Source organism: Triturus cristatus, chromosome 4_1 (assembly GCF_964204655.1).
Source record: "Triturus cristatus chromosome 4_1, aTriCri1.1, whole genome shotgun sequence".
Lineage (NCBI taxonomy): Eukaryota > Metazoa > Chordata > Amphibia > Caudata > Salamandridae > Triturus > Triturus cristatus.
Window position 1 is genome coordinate 251405099 of NC_140585.1, and position 22311 is coordinate 251427409.

At 56.9% G+C, this 22311-nt stretch overlaps 1 protein-coding gene across 1 annotated transcript in view; it reads left to right on the top strand.

Annotated features, from left to right (window-relative positions):
• NUP205 (nucleoporin 205) overlaps positions 1 to 22311 on the top strand; it is an 839084-nt gene that overhangs the window by 267524 nt on the left and 549249 nt on the right. The window contains exon 16 of the mRNA XM_085651995.1: positions 11422 to 11521. Coding sequence (XP_085508121.1) covers positions 11422 to 11521 — 100 coding nt within the window. The remainder of the gene's footprint in view (positions 1 to 11421; positions 11522 to 22311) is intronic.

Here is a 22311-nt window from a genome sequence, read left to right on the forward strand (position 1 = left end):
ACACTATAATTAGAAACAAGTGAAAACTTGTTAAGGGCTGAAAGTCACCTTCATGACATTGTGTTTGTAAAGTTTTATTTTTACATAGACTGGAGATGAGGAATGCTTCAGAACATGAAGCAGGTTATTGTGCAGGGGTCAGAATGAGGTGTTTTGGTGTAGGGAGGGGCCTGAGGGGCACAGCAGGATAATAGACCCTGTGCAGAACTGCAAAAGTCTAAGTAAAGAGGTAAGGAGCTCGAGAAACAGGAGCACAAGGAAAGGGGCAAAGCATATCAAGATCCTAAAAGGAGGGAGACGTGGTACTAGAACCTTCAATGGTAGAGGGAGTACAGGAGGAACCTGGTGGAGGTGAATGCTGCTGCATGGGAGGGAGCATAGGATCATGAACAGAGTAAGAGCTATAGGAATTAGGAGGCAGTCATTTAGGGTACAGAACTTGTTCAATAATGCTGCCTTTTTGGGTGCTTTTGATGCATAGCCTAGTTAGGGCCTTGCCGAGCTCTGGTAACACCCCCACCGCATACGTCACTGATTCCGCATCTGTAATCACGCCATAGTTATGTTGCACCTGCTGAGTACACAGAGAAAGGAGTGGGTGTTGCTATGTGTTGGACTTTTCTGTGTGTCACTTGTACAGTATTGAGATTGTAGCCGATCGCACCGCAATTAAACGTGGCTGTCGAGCATGGGCTGAGCGGGGGCATATGCTGCAGCGGCCATGCCTGTCTGCCAGGGCTTCTTTCTCTCTACATATAGCGAAGCCCGGCACAGGGCGGTAAAACAGAGCCACTCACTGGAATTCACTCGCCTTCTTCCTTCCCTACCTTGAATAATGATTTCTGCAGCGAGAGGTGATTCCAGCATCCAGTTTATAACGCTACCTCCCGCCTACAGGGTATTGCTCTTGTGCAGCGTCTGGGGATAGAGGGGCACCGTGGGGTTTCGGACCCAACCTATCTGGGGAAAAACGGTGCTATGCCTTGGTGAAGTGTACTGTTACCAGTACAGGAGCATGAAAGTGGTGGTAGGTTGGGAGCACACACGGATAGTAGTTTTAAGGTCGCTAGGGGTCCAGACAGAGGCGAACCTGAAATACACACTTCTGTTTGCTCTCCATGTGCCTTCATTTCCAAGTTTGTCCTAGGCATGCGTTTACCACGCCTCCCTCGCTCCAGCTCAGCCACAAGCCAGCCCCTACCTTTAATTATTCAATAAGAGTCCAAGGCAGTGTTCAGGCATTGTGACAAATGGGTGAGAATGACAGCAGTTTGGAAGACGACTTTTGGAAAAATCTATCTGCCAATCACTTTCATTTTTTTTTTTTTTTTTTAAATCTACACCTCTGCTGCCCGCATGAAAGAAATTTTTAGCACCGGCCCTATAAAACGAGTTCCTAGGTCTTGGAAAACCACCTAAATACTTGATTTAGGGGCATTTTAGTGCAGTAGCAGGTGGGGCCAATGGTCATCTTACCTGGGGTGACTACATCCTCTATTATGCCACGCTCCTGTGGGAGGGGACATAGAACAAGCCCTGATTGGGCTAGGTCTATGCCCCCTGATTGCTAGGTCACCCTGCTAGAGGGGTGGCTTACCAAGGTGTCAGGCAGTGGATTGCAGGCATGGCACACAGGGATGTGTGCACATTGTCGACTCTTCACTTTTCTCTGCACCAAGATACATAGCCTGCAGTGGGGGTGTGTGTGTGTGTGTGTGTGTGTGTGTGTGTGTGTGTGTGTGTTAAGGTGCATGGCCTTTAAGGGTGGCACAATAAGTGCTGCAGCCCTTAGGGGCCTTCCCTGGTCACAGGGCCCTGGGTACCCATGGTACCTTTCACCAGGGGCCTACCTGTGACCAGGAATGTGCCAATTGTGGATACACAGGTACAGTTTTGGGAAAGAACACAGGCCCTGCGAACCTGATTGGCAGGGACCCAAGGCACATTAAGTCAGGTTGCATCAGATGTCAGGCAAAACGTGTGAGGGGGGAGGGTGCAAAATGGGGCACTTTCCTACACAAGCCTTGCTATTTCACTGTGCTGAAAGAGTGATAATAATTATGCTCCATTCTCAGTTAATGTGACTGCACATCTGTGCATAGTGTTCAAAACATTATGGAGGAACAGGATAGAGCTTGCTCCTAATTTGGAAGAGCGATGTTGCAAAGTGTTATGATGTACTTCTAAGTTGACCCTCAGCTTCTCCTTTTGTGGATACATGGGTACACTTCATATAAGGAAAGCGAGTGCTGTTATTAGAAAGGTCTTTCTGTTGGATGTGACCTCCCTCACAGATTCCATTTTACCCTCTTGCCTCCTCCCTTAAGGATATTCTGTAAAGTTTCTTCTTTGGCCCCACCATCTGCCATCCTAGCCTCTAATGGCTGAGACAAAAGGCAGGGTGAAACTGATCTCGTCGGTTCATGGGGTTGCATTTATCCTTTCCTTGCTGTACTTCCTGTGTGCACACGAGTCTTTGAGTGCCCACATGGCGCTACCTAGAACCAATAACCTATAACAGTAGTAATGCCTTTGAAGGGGTTCATGTAAGGAATGTGTCATGAGTGAGCATATGCATCATCATGAAAAAATACTGAAGGTAAGTTCTTCTTTGAGTATGTGCTTTATTAATGCAAAGTATCTTTTTTCATGTGTCTTTCATAAAGATCCCATCCAGTCTTTACTAATTGACTTCAAATTTCTTAGGTGTCAGTATGAGAGTATTGCATTGTATGGATTGTATGTGTTTGAAAACCACCACCCACACTTTTTTGCTTCTTTAGTACACCTCAGCATGAAACACAAGCTATCCCCAGTCCCCTGAAACAAAATGCACTGGTGCAGTGTTGTATCTTGTTGATCTGAAGGTGTTCCTCTGACCTCTGTCTGCCTTTAATTACCTCATAATAGCTTGGATATAAAAGGTAATGAGAATTTCTTGCCCCAGTAGATGTATCATCCTATAGGCGACATTGCCTATCCTCAAAGAGGACACTGCATTCTGGCACTCCTAATTCCAACAGTACTGTGTTTTGTTTAAAGTCTGACGATCCCATGGGGGCGTGGCCAACCGGCGAACATGGCGGACGCCAGTGCTTGAGGCTCCGTCCGATACCCCTGCTAAATCCTGCCTTTTCTCCTGTGCGAGGAGCAGCCCTGGCCTCTGTGGCGCTGGTCCGGTGCGGGGCAGTGGCGGGGGCGATCTCCAGGGTCCGGGAGCTGCGGGGAGCCGATTCCTGGCGGGGACCCGCAAAGCGAGGACATGTGTGGCCGCCCGCGAGGCCTGGTGCAGCAGCGCGGCCGGACGCCGATCCGCGGACGCACAGGGCGAGCGGAGAGACCCGTGCGGTCGCTGCGGGGGCCGCCTGGGGGCTCCCGACCGGAGGCTGAGGTGTGGCGAACGGCCCGGCTGCGGAGGAGAGCTGCGGAGCGGCGGATCCTGGGACCGAGCTGCGAGAGGCGGAGCCGAGGCCTAGGGGAGAGGCGAGGTCCGGAGGCCTGTGCTATCTGCACGTGGAAAGGCTCGCCGCCCGGAGCTGTGGGGACGGGTACCCCAGCTGAAGTCATTGCTGAGGAACTGCCGGAGGGAGAACCTGGGACTTCGGGACTACATGGGCCCTGAGACGGTGCCGAGCACTGAGGCGCAGGGGTGCACCGTGACCTGCTGGAGCCCGTGGAGCCTACGGAGCGTCCTGCGCCGCTGCTGAGGAGAGCGCGGAGGCCTGGGGGCGCTGTGATTGCGCCTGTGGTGCGACGAGAACGGAGGTGCTTGGACGGTGGTGCCTGAGGCGGGCGCACCTCGGGAGAGGCGGAGAGGAGCGGCCCATCCGGGGCGCGGAGGCGGCGTGGAGGAGCACCTGTGCAGGCGGGAGACCTTGTTGCGGAGCGCTCGCTGCTGGGTGCCTGTGGACCGGCGAAGGTGGAGACGGGCGCCATTCTGAGAGCGACGCCATCTTGTGAGCGACGCTGGCAGCCCCTGAGAGCGGAGCGACGGCCGCTCCGAACGAGTGCTGAAGACTCGGCGACAGGGAGGTAGGAGACCCTCTACGTGGCCTGGGTGCTGCGCGCTTGGTGGGGCCCCCCCGGCGGCCGTGTTGAAGACTTGGTGACGCCTCGTGTGCCTGGGGACCCAGCGACGGGCCGGCGGGCACCTGTCGGGTGTACCCGGCGCCACTGGGGTGGCATTAGCCTAGGACGCCGAGGCGGTGCGGAGTGCTGTGACCCGGGGCCTGCGGTGGTGAGTCCGGCGTGCATGGGAGTGAACCGCATGTGGCGAAGGACCCTGAGCTGTCGGGGCCTGGGCAGCAGAGACTGAACGGGAGCGGCCGGGAGAGGACAGTCGCCACGTGGGAGGGCCCGGAGGCAGAGGAGCGGGCGTTGAGGCCTGGGACTGAGGCCCCCACCTGTGGGGCGTCTAGCCGTGGGGGGCCCCGGCGGAGGGCTGTGCCCTGGACACTGAGCGGGCCCCGGATGCGGTGCTGACCGGCGGGGGCTTTTGCGCCTTGGCGCGTCCCGCGGGGCCAGCGAGGGCCCAGACTGACAACCAGCCGACTGGAGTATTGGCGAGGGGACGCGGCGGTGCGGAGCCCTGCCGGGCACTGGAGGACTGCTGCCGGTGGGATCCACCGCGCCGAGGCCGGTCGCTATTGCGGGCTGCGGAGTGCCCCTGATCCCCCCCCCCCCTCCCCCCCCCCCCCCCACTGTCTTCGACCCTGCGGCTGGACCCCAGGGCTATGTAGAGGCCTAGTGGCAGAGCGGAGCGGGGAGCTGGTGTGGATTGGAGGACCCGCGACAGGTGGAGAGCGCGGCGCCTGGTAACGAACTGTGAATGCCGACCGCCCAACAGTACGTGATGGGCAGGCTGCGCGACAAGACACAGCAGGGCCAGCCGCGGGCTGGGACAGCGGACACCACGCAGAGCCGGCCAGGGGGTACGCAGAGTTACACGCGGCGGCCCTCTCGACCAAAATGGATACCGTGCTAGCGGCGGTGGAGAGGTTGGGCGCCACCCTGGATCAGACGCGGGCGTCACTGGAAACACGGATGGACAAGGTCACGTCCGACTTCACACTCCTCCATGCTGACCATCGCAAACTGGCCGAGAGGGTGGAGTCGCATGGCCAGACGCTTCAAGAACTACCGCCTACGGTGCGGAGCCATGGCGCGGCGCTGCAGGATGTCCTGGACCGGGTACATGCGCTCGAAGACAGGGTTGATGATGCGGAAGGACGCTCGAGGCGCAACAACATCCGCGCAGTGGGTCTTCCGGAGGGAGTGGAGGGCAGGCACCCGGAGCAATACGTGGAGAGCTGGCTGCGGGGCCTCCTGCCCCAGGGGGTGTTGTCTCAGCACTTTGTGGTGGAGAGGGCGCACAGGGTGCCTGAACAGAGGCCCCAGCCGGGAGCTCGGCCTCGACCGTTTCTATTCAAGCTCCTAAACTACCGGGACAGGGACGTGATCCTCAGCGAAACTAGAAGAACTGGTGACCTCACTGTGGGCAGTAGCCGAGTCATGCTCTTTCCCGACTACACCGCAGCAGTCCAGCGGCGCCGCAGCAACTACATGGCGGTGAAACGACAACTGCGGGAGATGGCCCTGCCCTACTCCCTGCTGTTCCCGGCTCGCCTGCGAGTGGTGACGAAAGAAGGGGCCCGTTTCTTCGACTCCCCGGAGGACGTGTGGGACTGGCTTGAGGAGTCGGGACAGTGGTCGGGGGCGCGGCCGACTGACTCGGAGGCCGCCGGCCGCCCGGGAAGGCGATCCAGGAGACGCGGGCCCCGGGGGGCGCGGCAGCAGGCGCGGCTGGGACCGGTGGCGCCTAGCCCGGAGAGGATCCGGTTGGAGCGGCAGGGGGCATTGGAGGCGGTGGGGACGCTTGGGACGCCGCCTGCCGGGGACCGCAGGGAGGACTGCTCGCCCAGTGGGGCGGGAGCGAGTGGGGCGTCGTCCCCATCCACAGTGGTCTCAGAGGATCTGCTTCTGCCGGTGGTGACCCCGCAGACGGCGGACCTGATTGCGTGACCGGATATCTGATTGCCGAAGGTTGGACAAACTCTGCAGGTGCTGAACCGGGGTCGCGCGGCCGCCTCGGCGCAACACCGGAGGCTTCCGGGGAGCCAGTGGGCCCGGACTTGGGGGAGCCTGACCCTGCGGGGCCGGCTGGATGATTTTTACCGCCACCTGACACCACACCTGTGAGGGCCTTCTGCTGGGGGCTCACCTCGGACCTACGTGGCGATCCAGCTCCGGACCAGATGCTGCTCCTTCCTCTTCCAGATGGGATAATGGGAGGGGTACTAGGGTCAGGAGGTTGCTGCGGTTGCACGGACCCCATTTGCTGCCACACTGCAATAGCCTAATGTTTCATGGCGTTACTGAAGTTTGGACGGATGCCCCGTTGGGAATACGCCCTGTTTGTTGTTGCAATGTTTATAATGGTTCCACTGTTTACATGGCAGCGCGATTGCATGCTCCCCCCCCGACTGCGCCCCCCCCCCCCCCCCCCCCCCCTCCCTGACGCGGACGCCCCGGTCCCATCCCGAATCACTCACCTAGATTTGCAATGACGCACACCAACATCGTGCCCTGGAACATACGGGGCATGCACACACCGTCCAAGCGCTATGCCATCTTCTCCTATCTGCAGCGACACTCCGTCTGGATTGCCCTCCTACAGGAGACGCACATGTCCCCAACGGAACTGGGCAGGCTCTCTAGGCGATGGAGGGGGCACACGTATGGCACCGTTTACTCGGCGCACGCGCGGGGCACGCTCATCTGGGTGCGGGCAGGTGTCCCTTTCGAGCGCACGGAGGCGGTAGTGGATCGGGAGGGGAGGTACACCTTGGTGAGGGGGAAGTTGAACGGCCAAGAACTGTTGCTGGGCTCGCTGTATGCGCCTAACGTGGACCAGGCCTCTTTCCTGGCGCAATTGACGCAGCTCCTGCACCCATATGCTGGGCTCCCCTGGCTACTGGGAGGGGACTTTAACATGGTACTGGACGTCCAGCTGGACAGATCCTTTCCCCCCCTCCGTGCCGCGGGGGTGGAATCCAACCCCCGGGCGCTGGGAGACTGGCTCACGCACTGGTCGCTGCAGGACTTGTGGCGCACACTCCACCCGACGGACCGGCTATATTCTTATTACTCGGCGGTCCATGATCTCCATGTGCGGCTGGATCGGATAGTGGGGTCCCACTCATTACTCCCGCTTATCGTACAGTCGGAATATCTGGGGTGGACGCATTCCGACCATAACCCCCTATGGCTCCGGCTCGACTGGGTGGCGGACCGCTCACCGGTGCCCACCTGGAGACTCCAACTGAGTGCACTGGAGGACCCGGAGTTCCGTTCCTCCCTGGGTACGGCCGTCTTGGCCTTTTTCGACGCCAATGAGGGGACGGCGAGCAGTGCTTTGGTGGAGTGGGACGCCCATAAGGTGGCCATTCGGGGGCACTGCCTGGGGACCCAGTGGAACATACGGAGGGCCCTCTCGGACTCCCTGATGCGCCTTGAAAATGACCTCCTACAATATGAGAGGGAAGGAGAAGGTGGGGGCAGGCACTCACGCAGCCTGGAGGATCTCCGCGGGCGACACGCGGAGCTCCTGGAGCGGCTCCGCTGCCACAATTATGCGGCGCACACCGCCAGAATGCATGCCAGGGCGGATCGGGCGGGCCGCCTGTTGGCCTGGCTCACCCAGCAGGGGGATCGCAGGACCCCGATCGGAGCACTCCGGGGTGAGGACGGAGTGATGGTGCACACGCAGCGTGAAATCCATAGGGCCTTCGTAGGCCACTACAAACGCTTGTACGCGGCTCAGGGGACGGGCTCTCGGCACCTTCTTGGGGAGTTCCTCGCTTCCATTCGCCTCCCTGTGGCCACCAGGGAGCATAACGCGGCGCTCGGTGGCCCCCTCTCCCTCGAGGAAATTGGGGAGGCAATCCAATCATTGGCGACGGGCAAAACTCCGGGACCGGACGGATTGCACGCGGAGTACTACAAGGCCTATCGCGAGACCCTGGTACCGTTGCTGCGCGAGCTTTACAGCAAAGCGTTGGAGGCGGGGTCGCTCCCACCCTACATGCGTGAGGCGTTCCTGGTCTCCCTGCCGAAGCCAGACTGCGACCCCACGGCCCTGGGCACCTGCCGCCCCTTGGTGATGCTCAACGTCGACTACAAGATACTGGCGAAGGTCCTAGCGGACCGGTTAGCGACGGTGGTCCCGCACCTGGTGCAAACTGACCAGAACGGGTTTGTCCCTGCGAGGTCCACGTCGCTCAACCTCAGGCGATACTTTAGGGTGGCCGGTGAGGCAGTGCATAGATGGCCCGGAGCGGGGTGCCTCCTCCTAGACTTGGAGAAGGCGTTTGACTCCCTGGAGTGGGGCTATCTGTCCACGGTGTTGCTGCAGTACGGGCTGGATGGGGACTTCCTCCGGATGGTCGACCTACTCTACCGGAACCCCACAGTCCGTGTTAGGCTGGGCCCCTATGTCTCGGAGGCGGTGTCGGTGGGCCGGGGCACCCGCCAGGGGTGTCCCTTGTCCCCGTTGCTATTCGCCCTGGCGATGGAGCCACTGGCGGAGGCTCTGCGGACGACCCTGGGAGATGGTATACCACTGGGAGACGCGGTTCACCAGGTGTCGCTTTACGCGGATGACCTGCTGGTGTACGTTAGAGATGTCGGTAGCATGCCGGAGCGGCTGGCCCCGTTGCTGCGGTCCTTTGCCACTATCTCGGGGCTCCGCGTGAACGCGGGTAAATCCTGCCTGTACGCTTTTGGCGAGGAGACTGAGGACCCGGGCTACAGCCTGAATGGCACGCCGGTGCAGTGGAGGGGCGGCACCTTTCAAAACCTGGGGATACACATCTACCGCTGCCCAGCCGACCTGTTTGATGGCAACCTGGGGAGGGTGGTCACGGCGCTTAGGTCACAAGTGGCCTTTTGGAACACGCTCCCGCTGACGACCACGGGCAGGGTGGCGCTCGCCAAGATGGTCATGCTACCTCGTCTCCTGTACTACTTTGCCAACCTGCCATTGTACGTCCCCCCCGCCTTCTTTGACAGACTCAACCGGATGCTGCGGGATTTTGTCTGGGGCACCGCCAGGCACAGGTTGGTGCTTGCGAAGCTCTTCCTCCCGACGGACAGGGGAGGTCTGGCGGCGCCCTGCTTTGAGCATTATTACCTGGCGGCCCAGCTGCAATGGGTCGCTCGCTGGTTGGCAGACAGGGGCAGGGATGACACAGCCACGGTGGCTGCCCCCTTCTCGCTGGAGGGTGTGACCGGGCTTTTCCACCCCTTGGCTGCGGTCCCGTGACCGCTGCCGCTCCTCCTGGCGGTGGCGCACAGGTGCTTCCGGAGGGCCTTATACCTCACGCGTGCGGTGGTGCCATATGCGCCGGCGATACCCCTAGTGGGCTCTCCTGGAGGAGGTGGGGGTGCTCGCGGCCCCCGCGCTGACGAGCTGGTGGGCGGCGGACGTGCACACGCTGGGAGACCTGTACAGGGACGGCGAGCTGATACCGTACGAAACCTTGGTGTCGGAGGACGGGCTCCCACCCGGCGGGTTCCTCACACACCGCTCACTACTGGCGAGCCTCACCGCCAAATGGGGAAGCATGGCCACAGAGCCTGCCCAACACCTAACCATGCAATACCTGCATGTCATGGGGAGGGGCGGACACCTGGTTCGCTGGTTCGCCGCCTCGTTGCGAGAGCACGTGGCGGTTGATCTGGGCCCACTCCGCGGCAAGTGGGAACTGGATCTGGGGAGGCCGCTGACGGACAGGGAGTGGGAGAGAGTCCTCAAGAGCCCAGCGCGTATCCCCCGTAATATGCGGTTCCGTCAAATCCAGCTGTTCATAGTTCACAGGGCCTATCTCACACCCGAGCTGATTAATAGATACTTCCACCGCGCTGACCCGCACTGTCCTCGGTGCCGTGAGCTAGGGGCGGGGCTGCTGCACTTGCTGTGGGGCTGCCCAGAGTTGCACACCTATTGGAGGGCGGTTAGTGGGCAGTTGCGGGGGAGCACAGGACGCAGCATTCCCTTCGACTGGCCCGAGCACGTCTTGCACCAATTTACCAGGCCGCCCAAGGATAAGGTAGCGTCCCGATTCCTGGATCTGGGGCTTGTGGTGGCGAAGCGCCTCATCACCCGGAGATGGAAGGCACACGACCCGCCGCACGTGCGGGCCTGGAGTTTATCGTTTCAGGCATGGGCCAGAGCGGAAGGGACGGCTATCCGTAGGGAGGACACCCTGGGGCTGCGGAGGGAGCCCATGGCGGACCGCTGGGAACAGTTGCTTGTTGAGTTCCGGCGCTCGGAGGGGGAGGGTGCCACAGGCTGCGCAGGCGAGGCCAGACAGAATGACACTGGCGCAGGCGGCTGCGTAGTGTAGGCAAACCCGCTGACTGGATAGCATGGCCCCCATTACCGCTGGATCACGGATGGGGCGTATGGGGACGCGCGGCGACAACTGCGCCCACTGGGACTTTGAGGGGTTCTCCTGGAGTTCGGGGGGGGGGAGGTCGGGGTGGGAAGGGGGTAGGAGCGCACCAAGCGAATCGTTGTCACCGCTGCCATTGTTATGGGTTCTTCCTTTTGTATAACATGTAACCTTCCCGACTTTATTGACGCCTCAGTTGTGTAGGCGTGATCAGTTGCCCTCGTACGGCTCAATGGCTGGTGGGTGGTGGTGCTGGCCCCCCCTGCATAGAGGACACCGGAATTGTTAAGGGTGGGGTGGCTGGCTCCCGGGGGGGTGGTGGTGGGTGCGCGCGCAGACACCAGGCTGATCCCCCTACCCTCCCCCCCCCCCCCCCCCCCCCTCCCGTCCTGCCAGTTGGCATGTCCTAAAAGTTTGTGCAAGCTTATGACTTACTGAATGTGAAACATGATGCCGTACATGGTTCTCCTGTACAAATGTTTACATTCAAACTCAATAAAAACAGAATTGCAAAAAAAAAAAAGTCTGACGATCCCATAATTTTTATTACAAAAATAAAATGAAGATAATGCAACCTTTTGTTAATTGTTGTGGGAGACTCGTAGTGATTTCAAGCTTACAGACTTTGGGCAGTATACCTTTCGCTGCTGAAGTGTTACTCATAAGTAACTTTTCCCTAGATCATTTACGTTTTTGAGTTTCCCTGTGTCCCTCATTTGGTTTAATGTATTGCTGAATTTCCAGTAACGCACATTGGTGTTCTCAACCTCTCCAAGAAGAGATGTTGCTGAAGGGATTCAATTCTGTATTGGTTGTGAATATTATCTCTATTAGGACATGATCTGGCATTACCATCTTTTCCAGTTTATGGGGTGGGTGCTTTAGTACTTTTGGTTTGACTAGATTACTGTCCCAGTAGATTCTGGAGGTAGGATTTCATGATGTGCTTGTCTCTGGTTTTCTACAGTGGAAGGTGGCTGAAGTAGTCCTGGAAGTGTTCCATAAACTGCTTAGAGAGTATGAACCTCAGCCCGAAGATTTTGTGGACCAGTTAATGGACATACAAGGTAACACGTCATTCTCAAACAAAGGATGGTCCCTGTTCAATAAGCTTACATTCCAGTATACTTAGTTAACCTTATGTGCAACATATATGCCAAGTTTTAAGCCAGCCTGGCCGAACCCTACCGAATCACTCCTGGTATAGTTGTTTTGTGAGTTGGATACTGAAATGATAAACCAGAACACAAGGTAACCTCCTTGAAAAAGCAAACCTATTGACAGCCCTACAGGTGCTAAAGCATTGGACAAATTTCAGTGATGCAAGGAAAATGTCCTTTGTAAACTGTGCTGTGATGGGACTCCCACGGAACATTTTTTAAGTCCCCTAACTGGTCGGGCCCCCCGTGCCCTTTATAATTTCCTGCAAGTTGTAAAAGAACTCTACTGTCCTTCCACCAACCTGTACGTAGTGCTCTGTGGCATTTACCACAGCAAACTGTTGCTTGGAAAAAGAGAATTGCCTCCTCTTGAAGTACTGGGTATTTTAGTCCCAGCGGTGCAGGGGCACACACCCTATGACTTCTGGGTTCTCCCTGTTCCAGACCTACAGAAACACAGAGTCTTCTGGGTGAAGTCAAAGATTCATTTATTGGCTGCAGACCAATTACAGGTATCCTAGAAGTACAACAGCGTGTATGTTCTCAGGAGACTGCTAAAAATCATAGAAACGGACTTCTCCTTAAGTACAGTTTTTCCTGCCTCAGGCATACATTCCTAGGTTTATGATACGGCCATACACACGTGTACATTACAAACGAAAAGGCAGAGTCATGATGACCATCCCACATTCCAGCTAAGCCAGCCCACAATTATTTACACAGCAAGGTTCAGATCCCACATCAGATATCGATAGGCCCCAATAAAACACGGGCAGCTCCTGTTGATAGAAACAAGTCATAAAGCAGGAACAGTCAGGTGTGAAAGAGATTAGCCAGAGGCTTGTGTGGGATGAAAGGATTTTATTGCGTGTCAAGCCCTGATGCTAATCACAGGTGGCCGGAGGAAGGGGAGCTCGTGAAACCAGTTTGACCTGGGGCAGCAGAGCCAAGCTGCCCAGGTCACAGAAGAGTCATGGAAAGGCAAATGTGCTGTGAGGCCCGTATTTGCTTCATTATAGCCTATGTGAGGGCAATCACAAGATGGCCACTGCTTCCAAAATGGAACCCGCGTAGTGATGCAGAATATCTGAAAGAAACACGTTAGTTAGATTCCTCACCTTAGAATATCCCCAGGCGTCAGACTGGATCCGGAAGATTTTTCGTCAGCAATACCCCTTGCGCGTCGCTAGGCGTCGTCTGCGGCTCCGCGTCCGTCGTCGGCGTCGTGCGCTTGAATGACGTCGTCGGAGTACTTAGACGACGCCCTCGCGCGCTGACGTCAGTTCTTCTTTTTTCCGCGCCAGTAAGCGCAGATCCGGGAGAGCTACCCCTTTAGTCAATTTTTGACTAACTTTTTGATCCTTTTTGATCCTGTCTATCGACACCGGTGCCGGTAGGATGCCTGGGTTTAAAGCCTGTACGGACTGTAGCCGATTGATGTCGGTTACGGACCATCACCGCCGGTGCCTGTACTGTTTGGGCCTCGACCACGACGCGGAGTCGTGCTCGGACTGTAAGGCCCTGACCTCGAAGGTTAGACGGGAGCGGTCCCGTAAGCTTCTCGAGATTCGCCACTCGGCCGTCGGGATCAAGGTCTTCGGGTAAGTCGAAGCAGTCCAAGAAGTCCAAGAGACGACATCGCTCTTCGGACTCCCCTCGCCGGTCGCGCGACTCGGTCGAGGGTCAGGGTGGTTCCACCCCCGCGGCTCCGGCGGAGCCGCAGGCGCCGCGTCCGTCCCCATACCCTCCGGTCCCTGGGACTAACGCGACGCCGGCGGAAGTCAGTGCCTTCCTCTCGGCCATGAGGAACCTGGCTCCGCCGTCGGCGCCCGCTGGTGCGCCTTCGGGCCCCGCGGACCCGACTGGGCTGCCTTGCCAGCCGGCGGCTCCGGCCCCGGCGCCGTTGACGGCTCCGGCCTCGACGCCGCAAGCGCCCGAGGGACCCGTTCTCGAGTCCCCGTTGACGCCGGTCAACCTTGTCACTCCTCCACCGGCGTCGACTCCGGTTCCACCCCCGACGCCGACGTCGACTCCGCTCGACGCCGTGCCCCAGTTTAGTCCCGGTCCGGGCCCGGCGCCGGTCCGGCGTCGATGGACGCCGAGATCGACGCCGCTAGAGACACATTTTGTCTACCGCCTGGCTCCGTTACTTTCTCCTCTACACCAGGAGTCGGATGATGGGGACTACTGGGAGGGATCCGAGGATCCTATGGCTTATCAGGCCCAACTGTCCCAGGACTGGGCAGATGAACTGGGGGAGGCCAGTGGTCTGGATACCTCGCCAGACACTGGATTCATCTCTCCTCCGACTGTGGCTTCGGAGGAGGGTGCTGCTTTCTCCGTGGTGCTGCGCAAGGCGGCCTCAGCCCTTGGGCTCGAGCTACCTGCCGTGGCTGTGAGGACGAACGTCCTCACTGAGGTGCTTCAGTCTGCAGCAAGCCTCCACAGTTCCTCCTGTGGACAGGAACGTTGCCAGGCGCCACCGCCCTGCTCCGGGCGACCCCAGTTTTCTGTCCCAACACCCTACCCCTGAGAGCCTGGTTATCCAGGCCTCCACCTCCCAATCCTCTTTCCCGACCGCCCCGCCGGACCGGGATTCCAAGAGACTGGAGCAGTTTGGCAAGAAACTGTTCTCATCCCTTAGTTTGGGCCTGCGGTCTTTGAACACCGCTTGTCTCTTGGACCGTTATTCCCACTCTCTGTGGGATGCGGTGGAGGACGCGCTGCCCCTGTGTCCGGAGGAGGTCCGGACACGACTTACCCAGGCTCTGGCCGATGGTAGGGATGCCGCGCGACATGCCATACGTTGTGGGCTTGACACCACGGACTCGCTGGGTAGGGCCATTTCCACCACTGTGGCGCTTCGACGTCACGCCTGGCTGCGGTCCACATCGTTTTCCGGCGATGTCCAGAGCACTCTCATGGACATGCCGTTTGATGGCACTCGCCTGTTTGGCGAGAAGGCGGACAGTGCGCTGAACCGCTTTAAGGACTCCCGGGCTACGGCCAAGTCCTTGGGCCTCTCGACCCCGCGGTCGCAATCTTCCGCTTTTCGCCCCTTTCGTGGCCAAGGAAGGGGTGCCTCCTCACGTGCGCCTAGCCACCAGCCGCAGAACCAACCTGCGCGCGGTCGCGGACGTGGTTTCTGCCGAGGCGGATCTGGAGGACGACGAGGTCAGCCCACATCCACCCCGGCAGCATCCGCCTCAAAGCCTTCCTAGTCCGAGCTTTCAGGCCCATTCCACGCCAGTGGGCGGCAGAGTTCGCCATCACCTGCTCCACTGGCGGTCCATCACGTCGGACAGGTGGGTGCTGCAAATCGTCCGAAGGGGCTACTCCCTCCCCTTCGAGATGACCCCTCCAGCCATGCCACCGCAGCACCACCGTATCTCGGGGGATCATTTGCATCTTCTCCACGAGGAGGTTTCCGCCCTCTTGGCCAAGGGGGCCGTCGAGCGCGTTCCGAGCCCAGAAGTAGGTCGTGGTTGTTATTCCCACTACTTTCTGGTTCCCAAGAAGGGCAAAGGAGGCCTCCGCCCTATCTTGGACCTTCGTAACGTCAATGCCTTCCTCCGGAAGGAACGGTTCAAGATGTTGACTTTGGCTCAGGTTCTAGCTGCCCTAGACCCCGGAGACTGGATGGTAGCGTTGGACTTGCAGGACGCTTATTTCCACATCCCCGTCCTGCCGGCCCACCGGCGTTACCTGCGGTTCACGGTGGGCCAAGAGCACTTTCAGTTTACCGTGCTCCCCTTCGGCCTCACCAGTGCCCCTCGGGTGTTCACGAAGGTGATGGCGGTGGTCGCAGCTCATCTGCGCAGATCAGGGGTTCCAGTCTTCCCCTATCTCGACGACTGGTTGTTGAAGGCGGGCTCGCCCCAGACAGTCGTCTCCCACCTCCAGACTACGGCGGATCTCCTACATTTGCTGGGGTTTTCCATCAACGTGCCGAAGTCACACCTGAGTCCCTCTCAGAAGCTCCTCTTCATCGGAGCGGTTCTCGATTCGGCGCAGTTCCGGGTCTATCCACCGGAACAGCGGGTCCGGGATATACAGGCCCTGATTCCCATCTTTCGGCCTCTATCCTGGGTTTCGGTCAGGCTAGTGTTGCGGCTTCTGGGGCTGATGGCCTCCTGCATCCTACTAGTGCATCACGCCAGGCGGCGCATGCGGGCTCTGCAGTGGGACCTGAAGTTTCAGTGGGCCCAGCATCACGGCAACCTGTCCGACCATGTCTTGATCTCGGAGGGTACTGCACAGCAGTTGCAGTGGTGGCTCACGGACCGCGATTGGGTCATGGGCAGGAGCCTCTCCCTTCCCCAACCGGAGCATGTCGTAGTGACGGATGCGTCCCTCCTGGGATGGGGTGGCCATATGGGAGAGGCGGAGATCAGAGGCCTCTGGTCTCCGGCGGAGTCTCGCCTCCACATCAACTTGTTGGAGCTGCGAGCGATCCGACTTGCACTGAAAGCCTTCCTTCCCTCTGTCAGGGGCAGTGTCGTGCAGGTGTTCACGGACAACACCACCGCCATGTGGTATTGCAACAAACAGGGCGGGGTGGGGTCGTGGACCCTTTGTCAGGAGGCTCTGCGCCTCTGGACGTGGCTGGAACACCAGGGCGTCACCCTAGTGGTTCAACATCTGGCGGGCTCTCTGAACGCCAGAGCGGACGAACTCAGCCGCCGGTGCATGATGGATCACGAATGGCGTCTGAACTCCGAAGTGGCGCAAGGTCTCTTTCAGCAGTGGGGAGAGCCTTGGTTAGATCTATTCGCCACCGAAGAGAACGCGTAATGTCAGCAGTTCTGCGCGTTGGAATTTCCAAGGCGGCACTCGCTCGGCGACGCGCTTCGTCACGAGTGGAGTTGCGGTCTGTTGTACGCCTTTCCGCCTATACCACTTCTGCCCAGAGTGCTGAAGAAGATCAGGCACGACCGGGCCCAAGTCATCTTGGTGGCTCCGGATTGGGCACGAAGATACTGGTATCCCGAGCTACTCAGTATGTTGACCGATCCCCCGATACGTCTGCCCCTTCGGGAGGATCTTCTGTCGCAGCAGCAGGGGACGGTCCTCCACCCGAACCTGTCCAGCCTCCACCTCCATGCGTGGAGATTGAGCGGCGGCAGTTGATGCCATTTGACTTGCCTCCTGAAGTCTGTGATATCATTCTGGCAGCCAGGCGTCCCTCCACAAAGACGGTATACGCCTGCCGGTGGAACAAATTTGTGGCATGGTGCACAGCAAAGGCTGTGGATCCCCTTTCCGCCCCTCTTTCTGAGGTTCTCCTCTTTCTTCTTTCTCTGGCCCGGCAGGGCTCTGCCCTGGGCACCCTGAAAGGTTATCTTGCTGCCATCTCTGCCTTCTTGCGGCTTCCTGATCAGCCTTCTCTTTTCAAGTCCCCTGTGGTTACACGCTTTTTAAAAGGCATTACTCACACGTTCCCTCCTGTCCCTTTTGTAATGCCTCAGTGGGACTTGAATCTGGTCTTGACATTCCTGATGTGCGCTCCCTTCGAGCCTCTTCACAATTGTCCTCTTCGTCTTCTGACTCTTAAGACTGCTTTTCTGGTAGCCATCACCTCGGCTAGACGGGTGAGTGAGCTCCAGGCTTTATCTTCAAAGCCTCCCTTTCTGTCTGTTCATCCGGACAAGGTTGTCCTTCGGCCTCGTCCCTCCTTTCTTCTGAAAGTGGTGACTCCATTTCATCTTGGGCAGTCTGTCACCTTGCCCACCTTCTTTCCGCCTCCGCATCCTTCCAAAACGTGCGCTCTCCTTTTATCTGGACCGCACTAAGCAGTTTCGGGTGGACGACCAACTTTTCGTTGGATACGTGGGTGCTAAGAAGGGGAAAGCTGTGCACAAACGGACCATCTCTCGGTGGGTCGTTTTGTGCATCAAAATTTGTTACTCTTTGGCAAAAAAGGACCCTCCTGTTGGGCTACGCGCCCATTCTACTCGGGCCACAGCGGCTACTACTGCCTTGGGACGGGGAGTCCCTTTGCAGGACATCTGTCAGGCGGCGACGTGGGCTTCGCTACACACGTTTGCCAGGCATTATTGCCTTGACAGCCAAGTCCGGAGGGATGGCTTCTTTGGCCGTTCTGTCCTCCAGGACTTTCTGGTGTGATCTTGGTTCGCAGACCCACCACCGGGGATGGTATTGCTTGGGTATCTATTCTAAGGTGAGGAATCTAAGTAACGTGTTTCTTTCAGATGAACAAGTTACTTACCTTCGGTAACGATGTATCTGTAAGAAACATTAGTTAGTTAGATTCCTCACCGACCCACCCATCCTCCCCGTTCTACGAACTGACATCTAGGGTTAAGGTTATCCTTTTCAGGCCCCTAGATTTTATTTTTGGCACCAGTGTCGGTCTTTGCATGGCTCTGCGTTCCTGGCGCGGAAGGCTATGTACAAGAACTGACGTCAGCGCGCGAGGGCGGCGTCTAAGTACTCCGACGTCATTCCGGCGCACGACGACGGACGCGGAGCCGCAGCCTGTAGTCACAGTTTGAGTGGTCTCTCATAGTGAGCATAATACATGCTGCAGCCCATGTGAGGCTCCTGGTGCCCCTATGTCCGGGGTGCCTCAGTACCATATACTAGGGACTTATAGGGGTACACCGTAGCCATTCTGGAGGTACAAAAGTACTTACCTTGTAAAATTTAGGGAGGAAAAACAGTGACTAGGGTCCTGATTAGCAAGATCCCAGTCAGACTAGTCAATAAAAAATACTGACACCAGCAAAAAGTGGGGGCAACCATTACAGCAGATCCTACTATCCTACCGTGATGATGTTTTCAATATGGTTTGCACCATTTCACAAATTCTGTAATGGCAGCCTGCGTGTGTTTGTGTGTGGGTCCCTTTGAGTGGCACAATACATGCTACAGCCCTTGGTGACACTCTTTAAGACCCATGTTCTAGGTACCAGGAATGCCATGTTCGAGGCATATGAGCTGCAGATTATACACTCTGCATAGCTCGCCATCTGGTGTTGGGCCCGGATGTCTGCAGTTTGTTTTTCCTCCTGGAAAGTCTTTGGAAGTCACGAGTTCGGTGACTCCTCCCTTGGTTCGTATTGCGCATGGGCTTCGGCTCCATCCTCAGATTGTAATACTTCGCGCTCCGGTTCCGAACTTTCCAGTTAACCGATCGACGCAAAATCCTCGCTCATCGAGATCCTTCAGATAATAAATCATCTTAATCACCTTCTCTTCGGCGATTCCGGTCGTCGACGGCGGCCTTCGGGCCTATTCCGGCTCCGGTCTCGGCTGATGGAAAGAACTCCTTTCAAGAAGTGCCCTCGATGTGGGTCCAAGTTTCCCCACACCGATCTCCATGAGGTGTGCAACCTCTGCTTCTCCCCTGAACACGAGGCTCGAGACTGTCCCCCCTGCAAGTCTTTTCGCTCCAAAAAGACCATTCTAGTTCGACGGGGTAGACGCAACATGGCGCACTCCTCGACCTCCGCTCCAGTCGACATCTTCGGGGACGACGTCGAAGCTCCGGGACAGCAGAACATCGAACAGGAGGACGACGACCTCGTCAGTGCTTCCGAGGCCGACGACTCAGATGTGGAGGACATCACCCCGGCGCAGAGGGTCGTGAGTACAAAACCCCCTCCCACACCCACGCCGACACCCAAAAAGGCTTCGGTCACACCTTTGCCTTCGGGCCTAGGCAAGACCAAGGACACTGCTTCTCACACCCCGCCTTCGGGCCCGGTAAAGAAGCCTATTAAGCCTTCCGGCAGCTCGGGCTCGAGCCAGCCTACCATCGGTACCGAAAAACACCCTTCGGCACCGAAGAAAAGATCGGCTTCCATCTCCACACCGAACCCGGTACCGAAGCCTTCGGTGTCGAAACCTACCCTGCCGGTGCCGACCAAACATCACAAGGCCCTCGGCTCCCACACTCCCGTGCCGAAGCCTTCTTCGGCACCGACCAAAAAATCGGAGGTCCCAAAGAAGCACGGCTTGGACAAGCCTAAAAAGCCGTCGGCCCCGAAAACTTCGGCGCTGACCGAACAACCAGTGTCGCAAGAACTTTTTACACCGGATCCTCTCCAAAAGACACTCACCAAGGATCCAAAAACTGGACATTTGACATTGTCTACAAAAAAGAGACACTTGGATAAACCAGCTCCACCTCCACCTTCAAAGAGGAAAGACATTGCTACCTCCCCTTTCAGAGTGCCTTCCCCTCCTCCTCCACCTCCTCCACCCTCCACACCTCTACCCCTCTACCCTCTCCACCCCCGCCTCATCGTTCCCCAACCTTTTCTCCTGTCCCAGACGACGTAGGAGACCCATTTTATGATCCAGCAGATGTGCCACAGGATCCCACCCCTACTGGATCCCCAGACCCATGGGACGATTATAATAATCCGGACATCCCAGATGTCCCACAGGAAGACCTTTACCCATCTAGGCCATCCCCACCTGAAGATTCCTTGGGTTTTCACCACCTATTACAAAGGGCGGCACACTACCACGGGGTGGAGTTACACACTGACCCGGTGGAGTAGGATTTTCTCCTAGACACCTTTGAAGACGCACATAGGTCTACTGCCATCCAACCTATGTTAAAAGGGGTGATTAAACATGCACCGGAAGTCTTTAAAGACCCAGTTAGGGCCAGGGTCCTAAATCCCCGTATAGAGAAGAAATTCAAAGCCGCCCTCACAGACCCTTCATATATTAAAGGTCCTGCACCATTGGATTCCCTAGTGGTATCCACAGCTAGGAAACGCTCCAATTTTCAGGCGTCAGGCGAAGCACCACCACCTGACAAAGAGTCCAAGCTCCTGGACGCGTCAGGGAAGCGCACTGCGTCGCAAGCCGCCAACATATGGCGTATTGCCAACGCGCAAGCGCTATTGGCCAGATACGACAGGGCACATTACCATGAGTTAGAGACCATCATGCACCATCTCCTTGAAAAATATAAGAACAGGGCCAATGAATTGATCCAAGAGGGAAAAATAATAACTAATACCTCTATTCGCTGTGCCCTAGATGCAGCAGATACAGCCTCCAGGGCCATAAACACCAGTCCTTCTACGTCGTCATGCCTGGCTCAGAGTTTCAGGTTTTAAACCTGAGGTACAAGCCTCTATATTAAATCACCCATTCGACCAAGATCATCTGTTTGGCCCAAAAGTTGATGAAGCCCTCGAAAAAATGAAAAAAGATACTGACACGGCGAAATCCATGGGACTCCTACAGTCACACACTCCTAGGCGCTCCTTTCGCCGCTCTTCCTTTCGAGGCACGGGCAGAGGCTACTCCTCGGATAGTGCATCCACGTCCTACAAATCCCCTCCTCAATCTACTTTCACAAAGGGTTATCAAAGAGGCGGATACAGAGGCAATAACAATAAGGGCAGAGGCAAAACAAATACCGCCCGCTCTGCCACACCTGCTACCCAATGACTTTCCCCCGCTCCCTCCAGACCATTCCACTCCGGTCGGGGGCAGAATACAACATTTCCTTCACGTCTGGGAGACAATCACCTCAGACAAATGGGTGACACAAATTATTCAGTCAGGGTATTGCTTAGAACTAACATCTGCCCCCCCAAACATTCCACCCAGGCACCACCCTATGTCTCAAGAACATACTGCACTGTTAAAACAGGAGGTGACCTCCCTCCTGCAAAAACAAGACATAGAGCAGGTCCCCATAAATCAGCAAAATTTAGGGGTCTACTCCCTGTACTTTCTGATTCCAAAGACAGACGAGACTCTACGACCTATCCTAGATCTCAGACCTCTAAACTCTTACATACACTCAGACCATTTTCACATGGTAACCGTTCAATCGGTTCTCCCACTTCTCTCCCAGAACGATTTTCTCACCACTCTGGACTTGAAAGACGCATACTTTCATATTCCAGTACACCGGTCTCACAGAAAGTACCTCAGATTTGTGGTGGACAGGCAACACTACCAGTTCAAGGTGCTCCAGTTTGGGGTAACAACAGCACCAAGGGCATTCACCAAGTGCCTAGCAGTAGTGGCTGCACACCTCAGAAGACAGCACATTCACGTCTTTCTGTATCTGGACGATTGGCTAATAAAAGCCACGTCCTACGAACAATGTGTGCATCATACCGCCGCTACAGTCCAACTACTCCACCAGCTAGGGTTCACAGTGAACAACCACCTGGTACCATCACACACAAAACAATACCTCGGTGCCACCATAGACACCTCAAAAGCCATAGCCTATCCCAATACTGCCAGGATTGCAAAGATACAGGCTATGCGCCAAAAATTCATATCCCAGCACTCTCTCCCAGCAAGAGTGTTTATGCAACTGATAGGGATGATGGCCTCTTGCATCTTCATAGTGCCCCATGCAAGACTCCAGATGCGTCCACTCCAAGAGTGCTTAGCGCGCCAGTGGAACCAGGCCCAGGGACAACTGGCAGATCTGGTGTTGATAGACGGTCGCAACCATCGCTCTCTGCAGTGGTGGAACACCACAAACCTTTACAGAGGTCGACCGTTCCTGGACCCGGTCCCACAGATAATCCTCACAACAGACGCATCGCTCTCCGGCTGGGGAGCTCATCTGTTACATCTCACAGCACAGGGCACATGGACGCCACAACAAAAGTTACTCCACATCAACCATCTGGAGTTACTAGCAATCTTCCTCGCCCTAAAATCCTTCCAGACGCAGATTT